Source organism: Symphodus melops, assembly GCF_947650265.1.
Source record: "Symphodus melops genome assembly, chromosome: 20".
Classification (NCBI taxonomy): Eukaryota; Metazoa; Chordata; class Actinopteri; order Labriformes; family Labridae; genus Symphodus; species Symphodus melops.
In genome coordinates this window covers 17,009,646-17,031,828 of record NC_136710.1, presented here as the reverse complement: position 1 = coordinate 17,031,828, position 22,183 = coordinate 17,009,646, and the positions used below count along the sequence as shown (strand labels likewise).

Below are 22,183 nucleotides of genomic sequence, written 5' to 3'. Positions count from 1 at the left end.
AGAAACGGAGGGGCCTTATATGTCTTTACTCTCTCTCTTTAATCTCTGCTAGACAGTAAAAAGGTACAGAAACCAGGCCAGCCTCACTGCCTTACACCCGAGTACACAGATTCATTTACGTCATAGTCCCTTTGTCTTCTTGATCCATTGGCCCTATGAACACTCAAGGCAGCATAGTGCAGGTTGTCTGGGTCTTGATGTAACTACAAACACAAAAAAGAAACGTCTTTATGATGAGATGTACAGCATAAAAGTAGCATGTTTTGTTTGATTATTTAATCATAGAGGATACTTACCATTGTAGCTGGGCTAGAGTCTTCTGTTGTGAAAGACAAAATGAAAGTCCTTTTATTCTGCAATAGCAATATGCACCCAAACATGATGTAAGCTGATTGCATTAGCATTAGTTACCTGTACATGTGCAGATTCTGCTATTCATCTTGTACAAAAAGAAGGTTAACAAAGCAACAAGGATGGTGGTGAATGCCAAAGCTGTGCTCAAGATGTACACCAAGACAGGAGGGTCATCTGAAAACAGAGAGACACACAAGAAGACATTTACAGAGTGTGTATGTGTGTCCATTAAAGCTCCTGTGAAGAGTTTGAAGCTGGTTAAAAAATACTGAACTCATTATCTATACCTCGACAGTATTTGACCTAAAAAAGCAAGACAGAGCAAAATTGACATAATTAATGTGTAAGGGATTCTACATGCAAAATGCCTTTTTAATGTTCCTTTGGCATTGGTTCCTAGTAAGAGATAAGGAACAAAATCAGTGGTGAACGTTTTACTTTCATACACCAAAACTTTTATGACAATGCAAATAACATCGTTGTCTACTTCTGACGTCCCTTTTACTTTAACCGTTGGTTTCAAACCTCATGGCTTTGTTTGCTCTAAGAACGTCAACATTGGATTTGCAAACTTTTACTAAAATCACAACACAACTTGTAGATAGTTTCAGACATATTTTGGTAAAAACAATTTCAATTGATAATCATTTTGTTAGCAATGGCTCACTTCTGGGTCCTGTGGGGGCATTTTATTTTAGAAAATGTTGATGTGTCTGTGCGACACAATGGGTGGATGAAGGACATATGCAGATGCTTTATCCCGAGTTAAATGACCTGAAAAAACAATTGATAAACTGTAAGATATCGGCAACCAAATCTACTCTATACTTTCTCATGTAAGTTGGTAAACTACAAAATACACCTTTTCTGTGTTCTGGGAAACAGCTTACAGGCTTAGGTATGTTAAAGAGAGAGTTATAAAATAGAAATTGAAAGAGAAACATACCCTTTAAGTCCAGCTTGGTCCCGTTTCCAAACAGAATGTGTCCACATGAAGCGACTGCACAGTAGTAGGTTCCAGCATGAGAAAGATTTAGGTTGGTTATTGGTAAATTGTAGACACAACTGTGTGTTTGTGGAGCGTGGCTCCTCACACACTGATCATTCCTGCCTCCATGAGTGTAAATGAGTCCTGGATGAGATTCTTCAGAGGTTTTGAACCAGGAAACACTGTGTTGTTGGTCACAGCTCCCAGGGTAGACTGAACAGGTCAGAGTCATGTTATCTCCTGGCTGGTTGGTGGTCTCAGACACTGACTGACGGACAGTGGTTTGGATATCTAAAGCGTCTGCACTGACAGTCGTACTCTGACAAAATTCAAGGTTATATAAATCACTCCCGATGCACAAGTAAGTCGCTGAATCAGAAATTCCAAAATCCAAAATCTTCAGTTGATATTTGTGGTTTGTTGTATCCAAGGAGAAACGTGAGCTGTCCTTAAATTGGTCATGAAAGGTGACAAGATCATTATGCTTATAGAGTGTAGATATCAGCTGGGGTGTATGTCCCAAAGATTGCTTTAGCCAGTAAAACATCACTGCTGTTTTGTCTTGACAGGTGCACGGCAAGATCACACTTTCTCCAACAATGACAGTTTGAAACTGTGAAAATGAACTTTTGGAAGTTGTTATCAGAGCTGAGGAGAAAAGAAAGACAAAAAAAGATATATCTTAAATGTATCCTTTTTTTAAAGACTTGTATTAAACTAAAAAAACTTTTTTTGTAAAGTAATGTAAAATAGTGAACTTACCCACATTCGCAATGAGAAGGCATGTATAATACCAAGCTAAGGTTGGAGGTGCCATCGTGCTGTGATGAATGACTGAAATCTCTGCCTCTTCTTCACTCTTCACAGAGAAGACTTTGAATTTGATTGGCCAATCAGGTTGACTGTCTTTTTTTGGAAACACTGTAAACATGTTCCGTATGCCCTGAATGACAATGATGGTGCTTGACAACAACACAAATAAAGACAATATGATACCTCCTGAACATGATCTAAAGTTTAATATCCTCACCATGAAGTAACTGTTTCTACTAAACATTGTTTGGTCACTACTTGTCACACAGGTGTAGGCGTATAGCAGTTATAGAAATCACTTCCTACACTATATTCATTCAGACATTTAAACCTCTGTTTGAAACACTTTGAATGTTTGCTTGCTGCACAGTTAAATGGCTTTCTTTTAAACAAAGAATGCAGCACTGCAGTTCTGAGACAAAACTCTTTATCAACAAACAAAAGGCTTCATGGTCGTGCTAAACTGGAAATAGACAGTTGACAGATCTACCATATACACGGTTGAGTGGGCAGGATTTAACATTTACAATATTATTCCAATACTTGAGTCAGATACAACAGTTTTTGCGATTTGTAACATTGCGATTTGCTGAGAATTGTGTTAAAATATATTATGATTAGGCTTTTTCACATGCTTATTTGTCCACTCTACCCAATGAGAGTCAAGCCCACAGACGGACACTGAGATCAAAGTCAAATCCTGTAAAGCGCTTCGTGCACCTCACAATCTGAACTGTTATTATTTCAGTCTGACTGGACTTTACTGAACACAAACATGGACGGAAAACTGAACAACTGCAGGACTTTTAAACAACACAATGAACTGTGCAACTCCTTGAGCATTTAAACTAAAAAAACATATTTGCTGTTGCTATAATGAATATGTCGATACATGGGGGCCATGAGATGGTATAATATCGCCACGCAATATATCGTGACACTTTGCTGTACCAAATTTTTTCCCCCTCCTCGTAGTGTTCTGAAGTAACAGGAAGTGACAAGTGACAGGAAGTGACGGACCCTGCAGAGGTCTTTAAATATGAAGAGCTGCTGTGGTAGGAAGTGACAGACGCTGCAGGGGAGTTGTCTCAGATTCTTCAACTAGAAGACTCATTTCGAGGAGGTTAAATGTTTAATTTTTCTACAATTGGATCATGTTGACAGATTTGTAGTTTTGTAGAGGTGGCCAGCACTTTTAGAGCACTTGAAGTCCACCTTAGCATGTAAAACCTCTCGAACCAAGAAAAGAGATCATTAAATAAATGCTATTTTAGCACTGATATTGGATATAAAACGACCATTCTCATTATACAGTGTACTTTGTTGTTTTTACATTAAGTACTGTCTACTGCTTTCAGGAGTGCATATGAAATTGATTAAAGTCTGCACAGTATGGAACAACTGGTGTAGCCAGGGTATTGATGCTTCAGATCCCTCAGGTGTGCATTTGTCAGTGGAGCTGTCAGTCATGGTGTAATATCTCTCTTAAATGCATCACATAATTGCATTTAATGTTCCCAAATACTTTGCAGTATTTTGCACTGCTGCCCTTTTACAAATGTCATTTTGTTTGTTCTTGGCTTCTGTCGGAGCTGCTGCAGGCTGTGGCTTGGAGGCCACACACTCTTCTCTCTGACTTTCAGACGGGGCTGAAGTTTCTGCCTGCAGAGCCTTTGTCACAGCAGTTCACAGCTTTTTTTTAAATCTCAGGAGTCATAACAACAGTTGAACACTGAAAGATCGCACATTAGAAGGCGACACCCCTCAGACTCTCCTCCCCTTGAAAGAAGATTAAAATAGACCAGAGGGGATTTTTGCTCTATGCACACAATGCTGTATAGGAAAGTGATGTTTGACGTTTTCACATCCCTTTTGATGCTTCAAATTGAATTGGGGTTAATTACTACTACTACTACTACTACTACTACTACTACTACTACTACTACCACCACTACTACTACTACAGGATAATAACTTTTTATTTCCTTTCGCCTTCTACTGTTCAAACCTCACCATGCCACATGAAATTAGCAGTGAGCGTGTTGCTACGTCAGATCTCTAAATGTCTATCAGATAGTCGTTGATTGACTATCTCAATGATTTGTGTGGGACTAATAGCTTCATGCAATAAAGAACAAAAGAAAGACACAGGAATATTCTAAATATGGCACTGACTTAGTACATTATATTGTGAAATGTTCAAGGCAGAAATTGGAAACTTCATGAAAATAAAAATTGCACTTTGAAGAATAAATTTTTCAGTGTCTTAGAAGTATTAATGACTGATCATTTAATCCAATGTGGGACAGTTATCAGAGGTTAAATACACATGGCTGTTAAAAGAACAAACACTACAAGTGAAAAAGGTAAAGATTTTTATTTTTTTAATGGCCTTTTTTAACATTGAGATTTCTTAGTTGCTGCTCAGCTGGACATGTTTTCATAGTCAGACTGCAGGTCTTTGCTACGCATTAAATAAAGGAAACATTTTGTATAGTTTAACCTTTTATCCCTCATCTGTTCAGTGTTAATCATGACAAGCAAGTGTAATATATCAATTGTGAACCAAAATAATCCACTGTAACAGGCCGTATTGTTGGCATTACCTCAAATCCAGAATTCAACAAGAAATTTCAAGAAATGTTGTGTATACTCGTGTAACATCTAACAATCATGCGTGTTCAAAAGGGATGAAGGCAGAAGGTCATGGGTATTTGGTACTCTTGAGCTAATTATATGACTATATAGTGTGTTCTTGTATTCACTTCTTTGCAGGTCTGTGTGTGACCTTGAACAATCAGAACCCTCAACTCAACAATAAAACACTTATGCCTCAGGCGTTGTGTTTTTTTTGTTAAATTATTTTTGTTGACATGTTTTTATAACAACTCAATCAGTACCCATGGATATACACACCCACCCGCCTTTCTTTGTTAGCGACAGTACACACACCTGGAACCTTACAAAACTATCTCAACAAGGATGTAATAAAATAACCTCTCTGAAATAACACCTGATGGAGCCATTATTTGAGTCAAAGAGCAAAAACCATGGAAGTAACTTGCTGAGATTTTTTTTCACCACAATTTGCTGAGCTGGATGTAGACCATGACATGTAACTGGAGAAGCTTGTTCAGTAGGTTTATTGCAGGTCAAGTATTTACATGGATCATTATATGGGTGTGTAGTAATGTTTACAAAAGCGGTGAAAGAAAAGCCTTGTTCAAAATCAAATACAAATGTATTGAAAAAAAGAAAAAGCATTATTTAGCTTTTAATGATACACTTACACAGTCATGCTATTCAGAGACTGAAATATATCCTGTTCAGCTTTACTGCTTTGCATACAAATACACACACTCACTCCAGCTGCCGTCTCTCTTCATTTTTGAACTGTTGACTTTGTTCTGCCTTTCTGCAGCATGTTGCATAATATCTTTGTCTTGGAAGCTCTGCGCATGAAAAGCAGGACAGGATCAACACACTGAAGTTTAAACGTATTTCTTAAAAGCAGTAAAAAAATACCTGTGTGGGGGTTGTGATGGGAGTGGAAGGTTCTGCACCAGCCTCTGAAAAACAAAGAAGAAAAAAACAGATGAAGTATATGCCTTGTAAAATGAACACTCGACAGTAATACCAACACAATGTTACCTGTGCATTGATCACACTTTTTCTTCATGATAACAAACACAAGGACTGTAAGGATGACAACCAGGATGGTGTTGATTACTAAGAATCCAATATTTAAGTATTTTGTCATTGCAGCGTAATCTGCGAACACAGAGAGGAGACACTCAGTTCCATTAATTTGTAAAGTAACACAACAGTTTAACTTTCTGTGTGATTTGTTTTAAAAAGTATAAATGAGATGAATAAATGGAAAGTCACTTACTCCAAATGTCCAGCTTGGTCCCGTTTCCAAACAGAATGTGTCCACATGAAGCGACTGCACAGTAGTAGGTTCCAGCATGAGAATGATTTAGGTTGGTTATTGGTAAATTGTAGACACAACTGTGTGTTTGTGGAGTGTGGCTCCTCACACACTGATCATTCCTGCCTCCATGAGTGTAAATGAGTCATGTTAGTGGAGTACGGTGCACCTTATCAAAATACGAGCATTGGCGAGAGAGGCGGTGATTTGCTCCGGAGTGCACATGACATGGACACTTCACGCAAGGATCATGTGGAAACTGTGGGGGACATCGACATGTGGACCAACACACACCTAATCTTTTTCTGTTAAGTTTGACTTTGTTTTCAGAACAACTATGTTTTACTTCTGACTCATGATTAGTACAGATCAGCAGAGCCATATTCACTATTAAAAAAACATGGGGTGACAATAGCCCCAAGTAACCTTTATTGGAGAAATTTAAGAAATGCAATTAGCATACAAACAAATAGAAAAATAGAGTTCACAGCAGTGTTGTACAGGGCTTCAATGAAAGGGAACAACATTAGAAAAATTACGTTCACAGTAATTACATTCTATGTTAAAAAGATTCTTCACAAGACAGCCACATGTACAAAAACTAAAATCATTCTAATCATTTCAGAGGATTCACCTGCTTCATTTCCAAAAAAAAAACGCTGTTCTTCACAGTTCCTGGAGATCACGCAGATCCAAGTCTACAATAAGTCTTCAAATGGGCGGTTAGAAAATCTGTCTCACTGTGGAGTTAAGCACAAATGTAACAGGTGCAGTTTTTTACTTTCTAAAGCCGTGGTACACACATTCAGTCCATGTTGGATCCCTCTGTCCTCTTGATCTTGTCAGGTTGACAGCAGCATAATAAAGGTGGTGTGTGTTTTGGTAACTCTAGTGACAAAACAGGGAACAATGCAACATGCAGTAAATGTTCAGCTGGAATTCAATAGTCATTTAAATGTGAGTTATTTTTGTTCACCTGTGACGGGACAGTGGATGAAGCTCGATCACTTCTTTTAGACTCTGGTCGGGGCACAAAGAAGATCGCGTCTTAGTGAAGAGATGTGCACAGACAACATGAGCTTTCAAAACTAAACAGTCCTACCTGGAGATAGGCTGCTGTTCCTCTTGTTCATCATGCAGAGTGTGAAGGCCAGTAAAGCAGAGAGCATGGAAGTCAATGTCACAGCTCCCTTCCAGACGAAAGAAGAGTCTGCAGATACAGACAGAAGAAATGTGGATTTTGCACTTTTTCCCTGCTAAGTTTGTTGAGGCACAAACAAGTTCCTTTCACATGTTCACAAAAAAAAAAGTAAGAAATTTACCTCCAAAGTCCAGCTTGGTCCCGTTTCCAAACAGAATGCGTCCACATGAGGCGACAGCGCAGTAGTAAGTCCCAGCATGAGAGCGATTGACGCTCTTCAATGGCAAGTCGTAGACACAGGTGTTTGTTTCTGTGTTGGAGCTCCTCACACACTGATCATTCCTGCCTCCATGGGTGTAAATGAGTCCTGGATGAGATTCTTCAGAGTCTCTGAACCAGTAAACACTGTGTTCTCCATCACAGGTCCCAGTGTGGACTGTACAGTTCAGAGTCACAGAGCCTCCTGGCTGGATGGTCTCAGATTCTGACTGATGGACCACAGCTGGGGCATTTAAACTTGAACCCTGCACAATGACTGTAGTGCTCTCCAAGACCTCCAACGCAGATAAGTATGAATGTATGCAGTAATAGGTAGCTGAGTCCGAAACACGCAGATCTGCGATTGTCAAATGATTCGTACCATTATGAGTCTCCAGTGAGAAGCGTTGATTCCCTTTGAATTCACCATTAAAAGTGCCATTTTCATCAAACAAGTAGAATGTAGAGATGAGCCTTGGTTTCTGTCCCAGCACCTGTTTGTACCAATAAATCCTTGCTGCAACGCCAGTTTCATAGAAACATTTCAGGATCAAACTCTCCCCAGTGTTTACAGATACAAAACCACTCTCTTGACCAACCGATGACAGATCTACGGCAGTTGTCCAAACTGAAATGACAAAGTGAATATAGATGTAATATAACGAGACAAAAGTCAGCACAACCTGAACATATACAAAGCAAATATGCAGAAGTCAATACATCACAACTCACCCATTTCCCCCAGGAACAAACATGTCAGACAGATAGCGAACGCAGGCGATGTCATCGTGCCGCTCGTGTGTGAAATGAAAGGACTTAGTAGCTTGTCTCTACATTTAGCAGACGAGATGGTGCCTGATTGGACAGCGGAAGTGTTGCTGCAAATTGTCCTACTCAGCAAACTTTAAGTTCACTGCTGCATACGGTGCCATTTTTTTTTCACTTTTTTTTTTTGTGTAAATGGTTGAAATTTTAGAAATGACCTTTGAATACAACATCAAAATGTCAAGAAAAAAAGCACCTGTTTCTAGTTATTTCTTTTCCATCTCTTTGTTAATGAACCACATCAATGAAATGAAGGTCATATTTGAATAAATTATGAGTTTATGCTTAAAAACTTAGGTAGGTAGGATTTCGTCTTACAAGCAGACTTTGCATCCTGCTCAAAACCGCAAACATCGATGTTCTGAAAGACAAAACTTGTATGTGGGTGAAAAGGTGAACAGCTCAGGGGCTAATGGTTGTGTAATTTTTTTTCCACATTTTTTTCACATTCACCACAGCGACAAAACCTTTAAGTGAGCTTTGTAGAGCCTCTGTTACTGCTGCACCTGATAAAAATCAGCTACTCAGCAAAAGCAGAGCGCAGCAGCATGCAGCAGATGTTCATCTGTATTAGCTTTAGTGCAGCTGTATACATTACACTAGCAGTTTACTGTACTTACACCTTGACTAAAAAATTTCAGTATCAATTAATTTAGTTTATTTACAACAAACATGTAAATGCAGCAGCTGAACGTGATGTGCAAAACAAACACCCAAACCAAATAAAATCATAACGATTCCAGAACAGGAGAAGAAGGGGAAAAGAGCTTTGAATTCTATTGAGTCCCAATATGAGAAACATTCAGGTTCTTCATTGTCAAGTTGTAGGCACAGGTGTGTGTTTGTGAGTTAGGTTTCCTCACACACTGATCATTCCTTCCTCCATGGGTGTAAATGAGTCCTGGATGAGATTCATCAAAGTCTCTGAACCAGTAAACACTGTGTTCTCCATCACAGGTCCCAGTGTGGACTGTACAGTTCAGAGTCACAGAGCCTCCTGGCTGGATGGTCTCAAATTCTGACTGATGGATCACAGCTGGGATGGCCGATCCTGGACCTTCTACACTGACAATCACAGTTTCCAGAATTTCTAGTGAGCAGACACTACAACTTATGCAGTAATAGGTAGCTGAGTCTGACATGGTCAAAAATGAGATGGTTAGGTGATTTATACCATTTTCAGCCTCCAGTGTGAAGCGTGTATCATTTATAAATTCACCATGAAAAGGATCAGCTTCTTCGTATTTGTAGAATTCAGAGACAAGCCTTAGTTTCTTTCCGATTGTTTGCTTGTACCAATAAACTCGTGTGGAAGAATCATCATCTTTAAAGAAACATGTTAAAGTCAAGCTCTCTCCAGCTCCATGTCTCTCGTGACGAACTGATGCAGACAACTTTGGAGAAACCGTCCATGCTGAAATTAAATGAGAAAAGATGCCATTTTATAAAAATGTATTGAATTTCACATTAAACTCATGATATGTAAGAAAAAAAAATGTCCATTGACAATTCAACTGACCCATTTCCCCCAGGATCAAACAGGTCAGGTAGACCACTGTTGGAGATGTCATCTTTCTCAAATTGTCGTTCTGAATGAAAGAGTACTGACAGCTTCTCCCCTCTTCACAGACCACGCTGCAGTTGATTGGCCGGAAAGAAACATCTTACAATAAAGGAAATATACTCACATGCTCACTGGTTGTTGTGTGTTTGCTCTCTCTCTCTTTTTTATGTGCAGCCAGATGCTGCCCCCTCACCCAGTGATGGCAGCAGTGATAGAGCTTATCTCAGTTTAATTGCCAACCAAGGGTGTGAAAGTATTTACACATATATTAGATGCATGGCAACACAAAAGAGGGATACTTAGAGGGGAACATCAATAACTAATAGTGACATTACATAAGACGGAGCGACTGATGACTGTGGACAGAAATCATGGTTGATACTGTACCAACAGATGAAACAGTGTTAGACTTGTTTACATTCACTTTTGCAGGCGTAATGTTGACAGCAGGTTTGCCACTTTGCAGTGGTATTGACACATCCTACACATGTAACTGCAGATTTGATCTATCAGTTCATCTTTCAAACTGTCTGTCTGCATATTTTAACTGTGCAGGGGTCTAAAGCTCACAATACATTATCCTGCTTATTACACCACTACTTACTACTAATTTATGAATAAATAATGTAAACCCATTGATTTGGAATTTGATTTATTTAAAAATGATTCATTTCTGCAGCTTAACAAACAGTCATTTGGAAACTACAGTTAAAGTTGAAGGAGTTAGACTTTTTAAATTTATTGATAAATGGACTTGAGCTTGTAGAGTATTTTTCTAGTCTTCTGACTACTCAAAGCACTTTTACACCTCAGGTCGAACCTGTTCACGAACACTCATTTACACACTGATGGCAGAGGCTTCCATGTAAGGTGACAATCAGAAGTCACTAATTTCATTCATAGACATTCATTCGTTGCTGCCAACGATGCAGCAGGAACAACTTGAGGTTCAGTGTCTTACCCAAGAACAGGATGAACTAAACATCTCTGTGATAAATTGTTATACGGATTTTGTATTAAGTATTATGCTTTCAAAATGTTTGAAATCACATGCTCACTTGTGATATTATGAAAAACTCTTATGTTTAATAAAATCAAAACATACAAGTCACAAAAAGAATTGCGTGAAATTAAAAATAAGCCATTCAGACCATTTCATTTTTGGAAACAGGCTGTAAACATGCTTATTTCTGTAGTAAAAACAGACATTGTTGACTTATGTGACCTCATGGGCTCCTGCATCCAGCCTCAAGTAGAAACTTGATGAACAGCAGTTTTTAGCAGTTCAGCATTAGCTTCTAATCCAACACTGAAGGTTGCTACTCATTGCCTAGGAGGCCTTGCCCTAGCAGCAGCAGCAGCATCCAGCTGTTCTCGAGTGGATGGAGCTCCTCCAACCGTCAGCGAGGTGCTCTGGCTCTACTACCTTCCGACGTCCCTGACACCCAGCCACGACCATCGGACTAAGACGTCCCAACCACCGAGGAGGGTCTGTCTGCAGACTGCAAGAGAGGGGGGCAGGACTCATGTGTGAAGAGAAAGGCGTAACTCATACCAGGCTTGGGGGCAAAACTCATCCCTGTCCAAATCTCACAGAATTACACAAGACGTGCAAGCAAAACCGTAGCTTATGTTTTTTAATTAAATATTTGCAAGAGCACTAAAAAAGATGACTAGAGGCTGTAAGAATGATTCGTGAGAGTTCCCGGCCTGATGACGTTTAATGTCCCCGACAACAACTGTTGTCTCATTTAATTCAATTAAACTATTTTATTTGGATAGCAAAATTCATACAAACGTAAACCCAATGTGCTTTACAGAAGACAAAGAAAAAAACACAAACAGTAACTGTTCAATCAAAATGATACACACAACAAATCAAAACAGACAAAGATAAACTAGCAGCCAAATGCCAAGGGAAAAAGCACGTTTTAAGACCCCTTTTTTAAAGAATTTAAAGTTTCCACAGACCTCAGATCAGCAGGTAGTTTATTTAATAAAACTGCCCCAAGGTGACTAAATGCACCTTCACCAGATGTTGTCTTGGCTGTAGGTATATTCAGCAGACCCATACCTGCTGATCTGAGGGGTCTTACTGGACTGTAGTCAGTGAATAGTTCAGAAAGATATTGAGGTGCCATTCCCTGTAATGCATTATAAACTAGAAGTAATATTTTGAATCCAATGCTGTAGTGAACTGGAAGCCAAAGAAGGTTTTTTTAAGGATTGGTGATACATGTTCTATTTGCTTTGTCCCAGCGAGCAGTCTGGCTGCTGCGTTTTGGAATAGCCATTTTATTTTTTATTTTTTTTTGGGAAACCCAGCATAGAGGGCATTACAATAATCTAGTCTGTATGAATGCATGGATCAATTGTTCGCAGTCGGATTGCGTCGTGAAGCACCTGAGTTTGGATATGTTCTTAAGATGATAAAAGCTTGTCTTTATAAAAGCTGTAAATGTACTTCTGAAAGTTTAGATCTGAATCAGTGATGACACCGAAGTTTTTGACATTATCAGTGTACTGATGAGAAAAAGATGATGAAATGGATATGAGCTCCTGTCTTTGTCTTTCTGGACCTACAATCTGAATTTATGTTACATCTTTGTGAAGCTGTAGAGAAATGCATCAACCAGCAACTGATTTCTTTAATGCATTTGGACATTTCATTTGTGGGGCTGTTGTTATCTGGGGCTATCTATGACTGAGAACTGAACCTTGTTGCACCCCATAGTGAATGCGGAAATTGTCTGATTAGTACGGGAATATTGCAAACATCTGGGAATACATTTCTTACCAATAGATTTCTTCTCAGATATGTTCATGAAGGTGTCTGATAAAAACAAAAACATTTAAATCCAACTCCTGTAGGAAAGTCTGTGAGAGCGGCTCAAAGTCAGGCTACCTGGAATAGTTCCTTATTGGAATTGAACTGTATACTTCTTGGTGGTACATGTACATGTAAAAGTGGCCACGCCCACTTTTACATGTAAATTTGCAGTCACTTTATGTTGATTTCAATATCTCAACTACTAGTTAAAAACAATGCTGCACCACATTGTTAAATGTATTAGGGGTCCAGGTCTGAGTCTTCTCCACACTGTACTGTTCTTAAAGTGGGGATTAGGACCCCCTGGGGGCTTCAGAGACACTGAGAGGGGGGGGGGTCGTGAGATGCTTTCCATCACCAAATACAAAAGTTGAACGATCTAAATTTGTGTATCTTATCCATTATTGAGAAAAAACCCCCACTCTAACATAAGTTGAATTTTATCTAATGGCAATAACTAGTGCTGTGGTTTGGTCTTTAACCTGACTGGTACAGATTTTGAAGGGTTAGGCGATTGTGTAATCGTTTGTAGACAACCTTTTCAAAAACGTTACTGATCACAGTAAGTTTGAGATGGGTTTATAGTTAGTGATGAGTGAAGGAATAAGTTTGTTATTTATTAGCAAAGGGGTAACAATAGCATGTTTCAGATAATTGGGGAAAACTCCAGACTGAAGAGAAACATTTGCAATATGAAGTAAGTCATGTAACAGACAGTGAGCCCGAAAATGTACATAATAAACTTAATAACAAAGGCATACCAACAAACATGTACACAATGACCACAATCTTAACACATAAGCAATTTATACAAAACACATACAGTTCAGGGCAAACAGACTCAGAGTTATTTGATACACAAAGTTTCCGACTTCAAAAATTTCAAGTGAATCTGAAGAAGTAAAAATGAAACAATTAGCTTCTACTGCCGAACACTGGAGTAGACACACTGGTCTTTGGGTGTGTGTCTCTGTCTTCTTGATGTGTTGGATATATTAATGTTAAGAGGGGCATAGAAGAGTCCATCTGCATCTCTGTGACCCTGTAGAAATATGAACAATCTGTCACTGTTAGGTTCTTGAGAAAAGAAACCTTGTCAAGACATGCAATAAAAAAAAAAAGAATTTGAACGGTAATTAAACAAGTAAAAACTAAATTCTCACCTCATGGTTTCTGATAGAAGAAGAGGACAAGTTGGTTTGAGTCTCTGATTGTGAAATACAGAAAAACAGTCATGAGAAACACACAGACAGACAGACAGTTGTAAGCCATGTTAGCTACCGTACCTTGAGATAGGAGACGGTTTCTTTTGTTCATCTTGTACAGTAAGAAGGCCATGATGACTATCAGGACGGTCGCAAATATCAAAGCTCCACTCAAAAAATACACCAAGGCAGGAGAGTTCACCACATCTGTCAGTAAATCAGACATAAACACAGCTTTGAGTTTTATGTCAGTGGAAATGTTTGGATTGATTAGGCAGTTATGTATTATATGAGATAACAATGGATAGAAAGATTTCCCTCCCATTTCCCCATTTTTAAAACTTACTTTTAGAATATAAAAAAGTCGGTCGTTAGTTAGTCTCCAGCCTTTTGAAATACTTTGTTCCAAGCAGGATATACTTCCGTTTTCTCGAGTGTTTATAGCATTTCATAATGTAGTTTATTAAAGTTATGTTGTCAGTTGTGCTTTTTGTTGAGTCTGGTTTTATTGTACGAGGTGTCTTTTCTCATCATGCGGGACGACAGATGGAAATTAGCGACTTGCTAAATCTGGCCTAACTATCTTTTCTTTGTGTGAATGTATTCTGCCATTAAACACTGTCCGCCTGATTAATAAAACACATGATGCATCAAGTTATCACCACTTTTTGTCAAATAAAACGACTTGGGATAAAGAGTAACATACCTTCAAAGTCCAGCTTGGTCCCTTTTCCAAACAGAATGTGTCCACATGAAGCGACAGCGCAGTAGTACGTCCCAATATGAGAAACATTCAGGTTCTTCATTGTCAAGTTGTAGGCACAGGTGTGTGTTTGTGAGTCAGGTTTCCTCACACACTGATCATTCCTGCCTCCATGGGTGTAAATGAGTCCTGGATGAGATTCATCAGAGTCTCTGAACCAGTAAACACTGTGTTCTCCATCACAGGTCCCAGTGTGGACTGTACAGTTCAGAGTCACAGAGCCTCCTGGCTGCATGGTCTCAGATTCTGACTGATGGATCACAGCTGGGATGGTCAATCGTGGACCTTCTACACTGACAATCACTGTTTCCAGAAATTCTAATAAGCAGCGATTACAACTTATGCAGTAATAGGTAGCTGAGTCTGACATGTTCAAATCTAAGATGGTTAGTTGATTTTTACCATTTTGCACCTCCAGAGTGAAGCGTGGATTGTTTCTAAATTCATCATGAAAAGGATCGCCTACTTTGTATTTGTAGAATTCAGAGACAAGCCTAAGTTTCTCTCCAATTGTTTGCTTGTACCAATAAACTCTCGTAGCTGGCTCATCTTTGAAGAAACATGTTAAAGTCAAGCTCTCCCCAGCTTCCTGTCTCTTGTGCTGAACTGTTGGAGACAACTTTGAAGAATAGGTCCACGCTGAAATGAAAAGACAAAAGTTGCCAGTTTAAAAAAATATATTGAATTTTACATGAATACATTATATACATTGTATTATATACATAAAAAACTAAAACCTCAACTGACCGATTTCCCCCAGGATCAAACATGTCAGGTAGACCACTGTTGGAGATGTCATCTTGATCAAAATGTTGTTCTGAATGAAAGAGTACTGACAGTTTCTCCCCTCTTCACAGACCACGCTGCATTTGATTGGCCAAACAGAAACAGCATCTTACGATAAAGGAAATATACTCACATGCTCACTGGTTGTTGTGATGTGTGTTCACTCTCTCTCTTTTCTATGTGCAGCCAAATGCTGCCCCCTCACCCAATGATGGCAGCTGATAGAGCGTATCTCCGTTTAATTGCCAACAAAGGGTGAGAGAGTATATAAAAATATATTACATATATGTCAACATATAACGGGTTACTATAAACTTAATTCAGAGCTAATATATTAGTTACATCAATAATTCATAGTGACATTACATAAGACAGTAAACAGAAAACACGGTTGACGCTGTACCTACTCCGTTTCTTTAACATTTTCTCAGATGTGAGCTTTGTGGGTTCGTTGGACTTAGTACCCTTTAACTAAAAAAATAATAAACATAGACAGGGAGCTTCTTCAGTGACAGCTTCCACTTTATTTTTCCACACGAGGAGAGCCAACTAGAATCACAACACTTTTTACCACTTTAAGGCAGCTATGGTAACTCACTAGGACCACTGCACTCTAAAGGCGATTGGACATGCAATATAAATAACCACACAACTGTTTGTTATATATGTCCCCCCTTCCACGAGAAATGTCTCCGTTTTACTCTAAACAGTGCAGATTTACATGAAACACCTCAAAACAGTCCCTGAACAGAACTACACTTGAGAAAGAGGAGGGGGAAAAAACTGTCAACACCCAAATAGAGTTGACAGAGGAGACGTCGTCGGGCATCTGTCGGACCGCAGAGGAGACTGCATCAGGTATTGGCTGGACGGCCGAGGAGACGACGTGAGGTGTCGGCCGGACCGCTGAGGATGAGATGTCAGGTGTAAGCCGGACCGCTGATGAGGCGTCGTGAGGTGTCGGCTGGACCACCGAGGAGAAGATGTCAGATGTCGGCTGGACCGCCGAGGAGACGTCAACTGGATGCAGACGGCGCTCTGTAGGACCAGGATCAGGAAGCACCGAGTGCTCAGTGGGATCAGGAACAGGTACAGTAAGCAAGGGGCCCTCTTTGGAATCCAGAACAGTCACAGGAAGCATTCTGCAGGATCAGGTACAGGCAGCAGGGGGCGCTCTGCATAATCAGGAACAGGAAGCAGTCGGTGCTCTGCGGGGTCAGGAACAGGTACAGGAAGTAGGGGGAGCTCTGCCGAAGCTGGTGGCAGACGGCGCTCTGCAGGAACAGGGACAGGAAGCAGGGGCTCCAATGCACCAGGAGGCCAAAGCCTGGACTGAGGCTTGAGCTGTACTTTGGGCCGAGGCTCGGGTTGAGGCCTTGGTTGAGGCCTAGACTGAGGCTTGAGTCGAGTACTGGGCGGAGGCCCAGACTGTTGAGGCCAATCCGACTTTGAGGCACAAACTCTGGCATTAAAAAAACGTTTGTCTAATGGGAGAGCATATGCTTCAGCCAAGGTTTAGAGTCCATCTCCCTTAGGGCCTCAGCAAGGGCTGTCTCCCTTTCCTCATCACAGCAAGCCATTCTTAATGCATGGTAAGATTTGTTTTAAACAAGAGCCACTAAATCAAAAAGGAAAAAATACAAAACTTACTCAAAAACTAAATCCAGAACGTCTCGAAAACCGAGTGTGAAAAAACAAAGTAAATCCAGGGAACAAGGAACAGTCGACAGGCAATGACAGACACTCATCACAGATTAACACTGGGAAAGACAATAAACCGACAAGGGACTGAGGAAAAACACAGACTAAATAGACAGGGTTAGTTGGACACAGGTGAGACTAATGAGACAGGTGAGAACAATCAGGGTAATCACACAGGCGGGATACAAGCAAAAAAGAACCCAAGAGCATGAGCAGTAAAAGAAAACCATTCAGAACCTCACAAAATCTTCAAGGTATGCAGGTGTCCATGCACGAGGTAAAAGGGGGGTTTATCGGGTGCTGGCATGCCTAGAGGTGTTGCCCTGACACAAAGCGTGGTGGCCTTGCTCCCCCTAAAGCTCACAATACATTATCCTGCTTATTACACGACTACTTACTACTAATGTACTTACTTAAGAATCAATAATGTCAACACAAATATTTGATATGAGATTCAAAAGTGATTTATTTCTGCAGCTTGACCAATAGTCAGTTGGAATCTGCAGTTAAAGCTTCAACAGTGAGACTTTTTAAATGGCATTGGTAAATGGACTTTAGCTTGTAGAGCATTTTTCTGGTCTTCTGACTACTCAAAACACTTTTACACCTCAAGTCACACCTACTCATCTACACCCATTCACACACTGATGGCAGAGGATTCTAATGAAAGTGACCATCAAAAGTTACTAATTCCAATCATACAAATTCATTCGCAGCTGCAGACGAAGCAGCAGGAACAACTTGAGGTTCAGGGTCTTGCTAAAGGACACATCAGACATGTACAGTTTTGCTCATAAGTATTCATACCCATACTAAAATTAACTAAGTCTCAATTCTTTTCTACACTTAAGTTTGGATGTTGCGAATACACCTATACTAAGGGAGACTAATAGTTACACAACAACCCAGAACACATTTTAATTAAGCTGATGAGGATTATGTCATTTGATATAGTATTTCTATTTTCACCCATGTTCAAGTGTATTCATACCCTTGTCCTTCTGAAGTACAAAGGTAAATATTTTTCCTGGTTCAGGTACTTTTCCAAATGTGTCCAATTAATTAATTAACAATTGAAAGTGAAGATTGGTTGCCAGAAAGTTCACTGGCCCTATAAATTAAGGAGTATTGGTGAGACCACTTTCAGTTCATCATCAATGCCAGACTCGACACCATGGTCAAGCAGAAAGAACTGAGTGAAGACCTAAGATCCCGTATTGTGGAGGCACACAAGGAAGGTTTGGGTTACAAAGCAATATCCAATATTTTCAAGTCCATGCAGCCACAGTCCAGAGTATTGTTAAGAAGTTTAAGGCATTCCACACAGTGAAGAATCTTAAAAGACCTGGAAGGAAGCCCAAAGTGTCAGACAGGCTTGCCAGAAAATTGGTTCGGGCCGCAACCATCAACCCACGAATCACCACCAAGGAGATGTTGCAGGGTGTCAGTGACAAAGGAACCAGTATCTCCAGACAAACACTCCAGAGGACGTTGAACAGGGCAGGACTCCATGGACGCCGACCACGGAAGACTCCATTGCTAAAGCCTAACCACACAAGATTGCGTCTTGACTTTGCCAAAGGTCACCTGAATGAAGAAGAGACCTTTTGGTTGTCGGTTCTATGGTCAGATGAGGTAAAGATAGAGCTCTTTGGGCACAGAGATGTTGCTTATGTTTGGCGAAAGAAGGGTGAAGCTTTCAAACCAAAGAACACAGTGCCAACTGTCAAGCATGGAGGAGGAAGCATAATGCTGTGGGGCTGTTTCTCAGCGAGTGGGACCGGTAACCTTGTTAAGGTGGATGGTATCATGAGGAAGGGACAGTACATCAGCATCCTCCGAGAGAACATCACACAGTCAGCGGCAAAGCTTGGTCTGGGGCCACAGTGGATCTTCCAACAGGACAATGACCCCAAACATACCGCCAAAATGGTCAAGAAATGGTTTGAGGACAACACAATCAATGTTTTGAAATGGCCAAGCCAAAGCCCCAACCTCAACCCTATTGAAAATCTGTGGAGGCAACTCAAGATGAAGGTCAAAGCAAGAAAACCAACCAATTTGCAGGACCTGGAGAAAATTTCAAAGGGAGGAGTGGGCCAAAATCCCAGTAGATGTAAAGGACTTAAATCGCTCTTCTTGTTTGAGTGACTAATTATTTTAAGGTGATATTTTATTCGTGTAATTTTTGATTTCTACCGGTCTTTTATTTTGGTAATCACTGGGCGGAAGTGAACGCTCTATCTAAAGGTGCTCAACTTGATGTAACAAGGGAACACAGACGTACGGAGCGGAGCAGAGAACAAGAGAAGGAAATTATCTTATTGTGTAAATTAAGCGCCTAGCTGGAACGGGAACAAGGTATTTTTATGTGCCGTAATTGTTTTATTGTGCATTGTTTAGAAGTTCATGTTAATTTACGTTCCTTTCATTGTGGTAGCGCCAGCCCTTTAGCGCATTAGCATTGTTATATTTACTTGTGCTTGAAAGAGCTAATTGTATGCTATTTATTTTGTCCTTTAGCTCTGTTTCATGGAGAAACTAAATTTATGCTCACAAAAAGGAATAAGGCTGAACATAAATAAAGACTCTAAAACATCAGTAAGCTTCACCATTGTCTGGCTGGGGTTCGCTACAGTAAGAGCTTGACCCGCATTGATCCTGACTGATCGTCGCCATTACGGAGGGTCTTCACACGTGCCTGCCGCAGCCCCTGCTTCATCGCCCGTGCTTCGTCGCCCACGCCTTTCCTGTGGATTCTTCGAGCAGCACGTTTCCACCCGTTGGCGCCTGATCCACTTTGGCAGCGGTCACAACGGATTCGATGCAATGGTCAAGTACAGCCATGTTCACTGAGCGTGATTCAGAACTGTGAGTATTGCCACATCATTATATGGACAACGCCATCTCAAATAAGTTGAGCAACGGACGAACAGTTTCTTGAGCTAACGGGCATTCAATAGTTTTCTTACCTGCTCATCTTGAGAAGAGGAAATAAGCTGTCGTCTCATCTTCATTTTCTCTTTATAAATGAATCCTTTATAATTAAGGACCTGTTTTTAATTTTTGGACTTTCATATTCCTCGAGAATTGTTTATTGTGGTGTTTACATTAACATTTACCACTTTTGAAGTTTATTTACATTTTGCATCAGTGCCTCTTATTTCGTACTGATATGCTGTTTATGCTGTTCATTGAAAAGGCTAACCTTATCTGCTAAAAGGGTTCACTTAAGTTTAAGATTTAGAAAAATTGTGTTAATAATGTCACAGTCAGCAGAAATGACAGAGTTAGAGGAGCAGACGGATGGAGTAAATCAAGAAGTTGAAGATTTACAAAGTGAGCTCCACACGGTGACAGATGTATCTGAGAGACATCATGTAAAGGAAGCTGTTGAGGCAAAACAACACAGTTTGACTGACGTCCTATTTCAGAAAGAAAATGACCAAACTGAAGGTCCCCGACGCTCAGAACGCACACGAAAACCTACTGAGAAGATGTGTGAGTTTCAAGAGAAAGAAGCCAAAAAAAAGGGAGAAAAGACTGCTGTCCATGCATGAACAATGGAAATTTCAGGTTCGCAAAGCAAGGGATCAACTGAAGACATACATGTCAGAAGAGCAGCTCTGGCTTCTCATTGATGAACTTAAGAAAGGTAAGGGAGACATAACGAACATGTACAGTCAAATTCGAGATCTCATCACACCATCGACCGACAAAAGAAGATGAGTCGACACGTGCGAGTCAGTGACCACAGAAATAATAAACATTGCCTACGACAGAGCAGTAGATGGGGTGGGGGAATTCAACGAAGAAAATGAAAGACGTCGACTTCATGAACTGCGCCACCGTGACTATGCAACATCTGTCTATGGATCTGCAGCTTCCTTGATGAGTCGCAGCACATCCAATCACCACTCCATTGCTTCATCAACAGCAGCCAAGCGTGTAGATGCAGCAGCTGATCTTGCAGTGAAAGAAGCAAATTACATGATGATGCTTGAGGAAGAAAGACAACGGGAATCAATACGGGAGTTGGAGGAACAACAACGGAAAGCCATAGAAGCGCAAAGGCGTGAGTTAGAGCGGTTGCAGGCAGAAAAGGAGCACCTCCTTTTCTGCCTGCAACCGCTCTAACAGTCTAGGGCAGCTCAAGCTAAGCTGAAGGTATACGAGAATGAAACGGAACGCGAAGCTGCTAACTTCGTCAAAAATGAAAGGAACGAGGAAACAAAAAATGTCCCTGTCACTGCAGTCCCTCTATCGAATGTCACATCTTCCTCTAATACAGACATCTCCTCTCTCGCCCAAGTCCTTCAAGACAGCCTTACCTTAAATAGACTGCCTGTTCCTGAGCCCTTCGTCTTCAATGGTGATTCTATACGATTCATTGAATGGAAGTTATTGTTTACCTCGCTCATTGACCAACGGGCAATCACTGCAGCTGAAAATCTCTTCTATCTGAAGAAATATGTTGATGGCCCAGCACGCCAGGTTTTAGACCGAAATGATAATGAAGCTTACCAAGATGCCTGGAACAAGCTGAATCGTCGCTTTGGCCAGCCTTTCACCATTCAGAGGGCATTCAGAGAGAAGCTCACCAATTGGCCAAGGATTCAACCTAAGGATGCCGAAGGACTCAGAAACTTCTCTGACTTTCTCAATGCCTGTCTCGATGCCATGCCTCATGTCAAGGCTCTCGACATATTAAATGACTGTGAAGAGAACCAGAAACTCGTTCACAAATTACCAGACTGGGCAGCTTCACGCTGGAACCGTCACACAAAGTCTAAATGAGAACCAAGAATTCCCAAGCTTCAAGGATTTTTCCAGCTTCACTTCTACTGAAGCTGAGGTTGCGTGCAACCCAATTACATCTTTTCACGCCCTTCATCCTCCAGACTCCAGCCCTGAGAAGAGAAATCTCAGAGACCCAAAGCGAAACAAGGCCAGCGTTCTCATCACTCAAACAGCTGCAGACAACAATTCCTTAAGGTTAGATCAGAGAAAGGCTAAGATTGCAT

General features: G+C 40.5%; 2 protein-coding genes across 1 annotated transcript; both read right to left on the bottom strand.

Annotated features, from left to right (window-relative positions):
• Window positions 1-22,183, bottom strand: part of LOC306841870 (uncharacterized protein) — a 133,621-nt gene that overhangs the window by 23,258 nt on the left and 88,180 nt on the right.
• On the bottom strand, window positions 84-8,335 carry LOC306841681 (uncharacterized protein; the record flags this gene model as incomplete). The annotated part of the gene is made up of 9 exons (XM_079371628.1): window positions 8,218-8,335; window positions 7,409-8,113; window positions 7,189-7,296; window positions 5,807-5,926; window positions 5,681-5,724; window positions 642-657; window positions 412-528; window positions 297-319; window positions 84-203 (listed from the first exon to the last, which is right to left on the bottom strand). The coding sequence occupies exons 1-9, from the start codon at window positions 8,270-8,272 to the stop codon at window positions 84-86; spliced, it is 1,308 nt and encodes a 435-aa protein (XP_079227754.1). The 5' UTR covers window positions 8,273-8,335.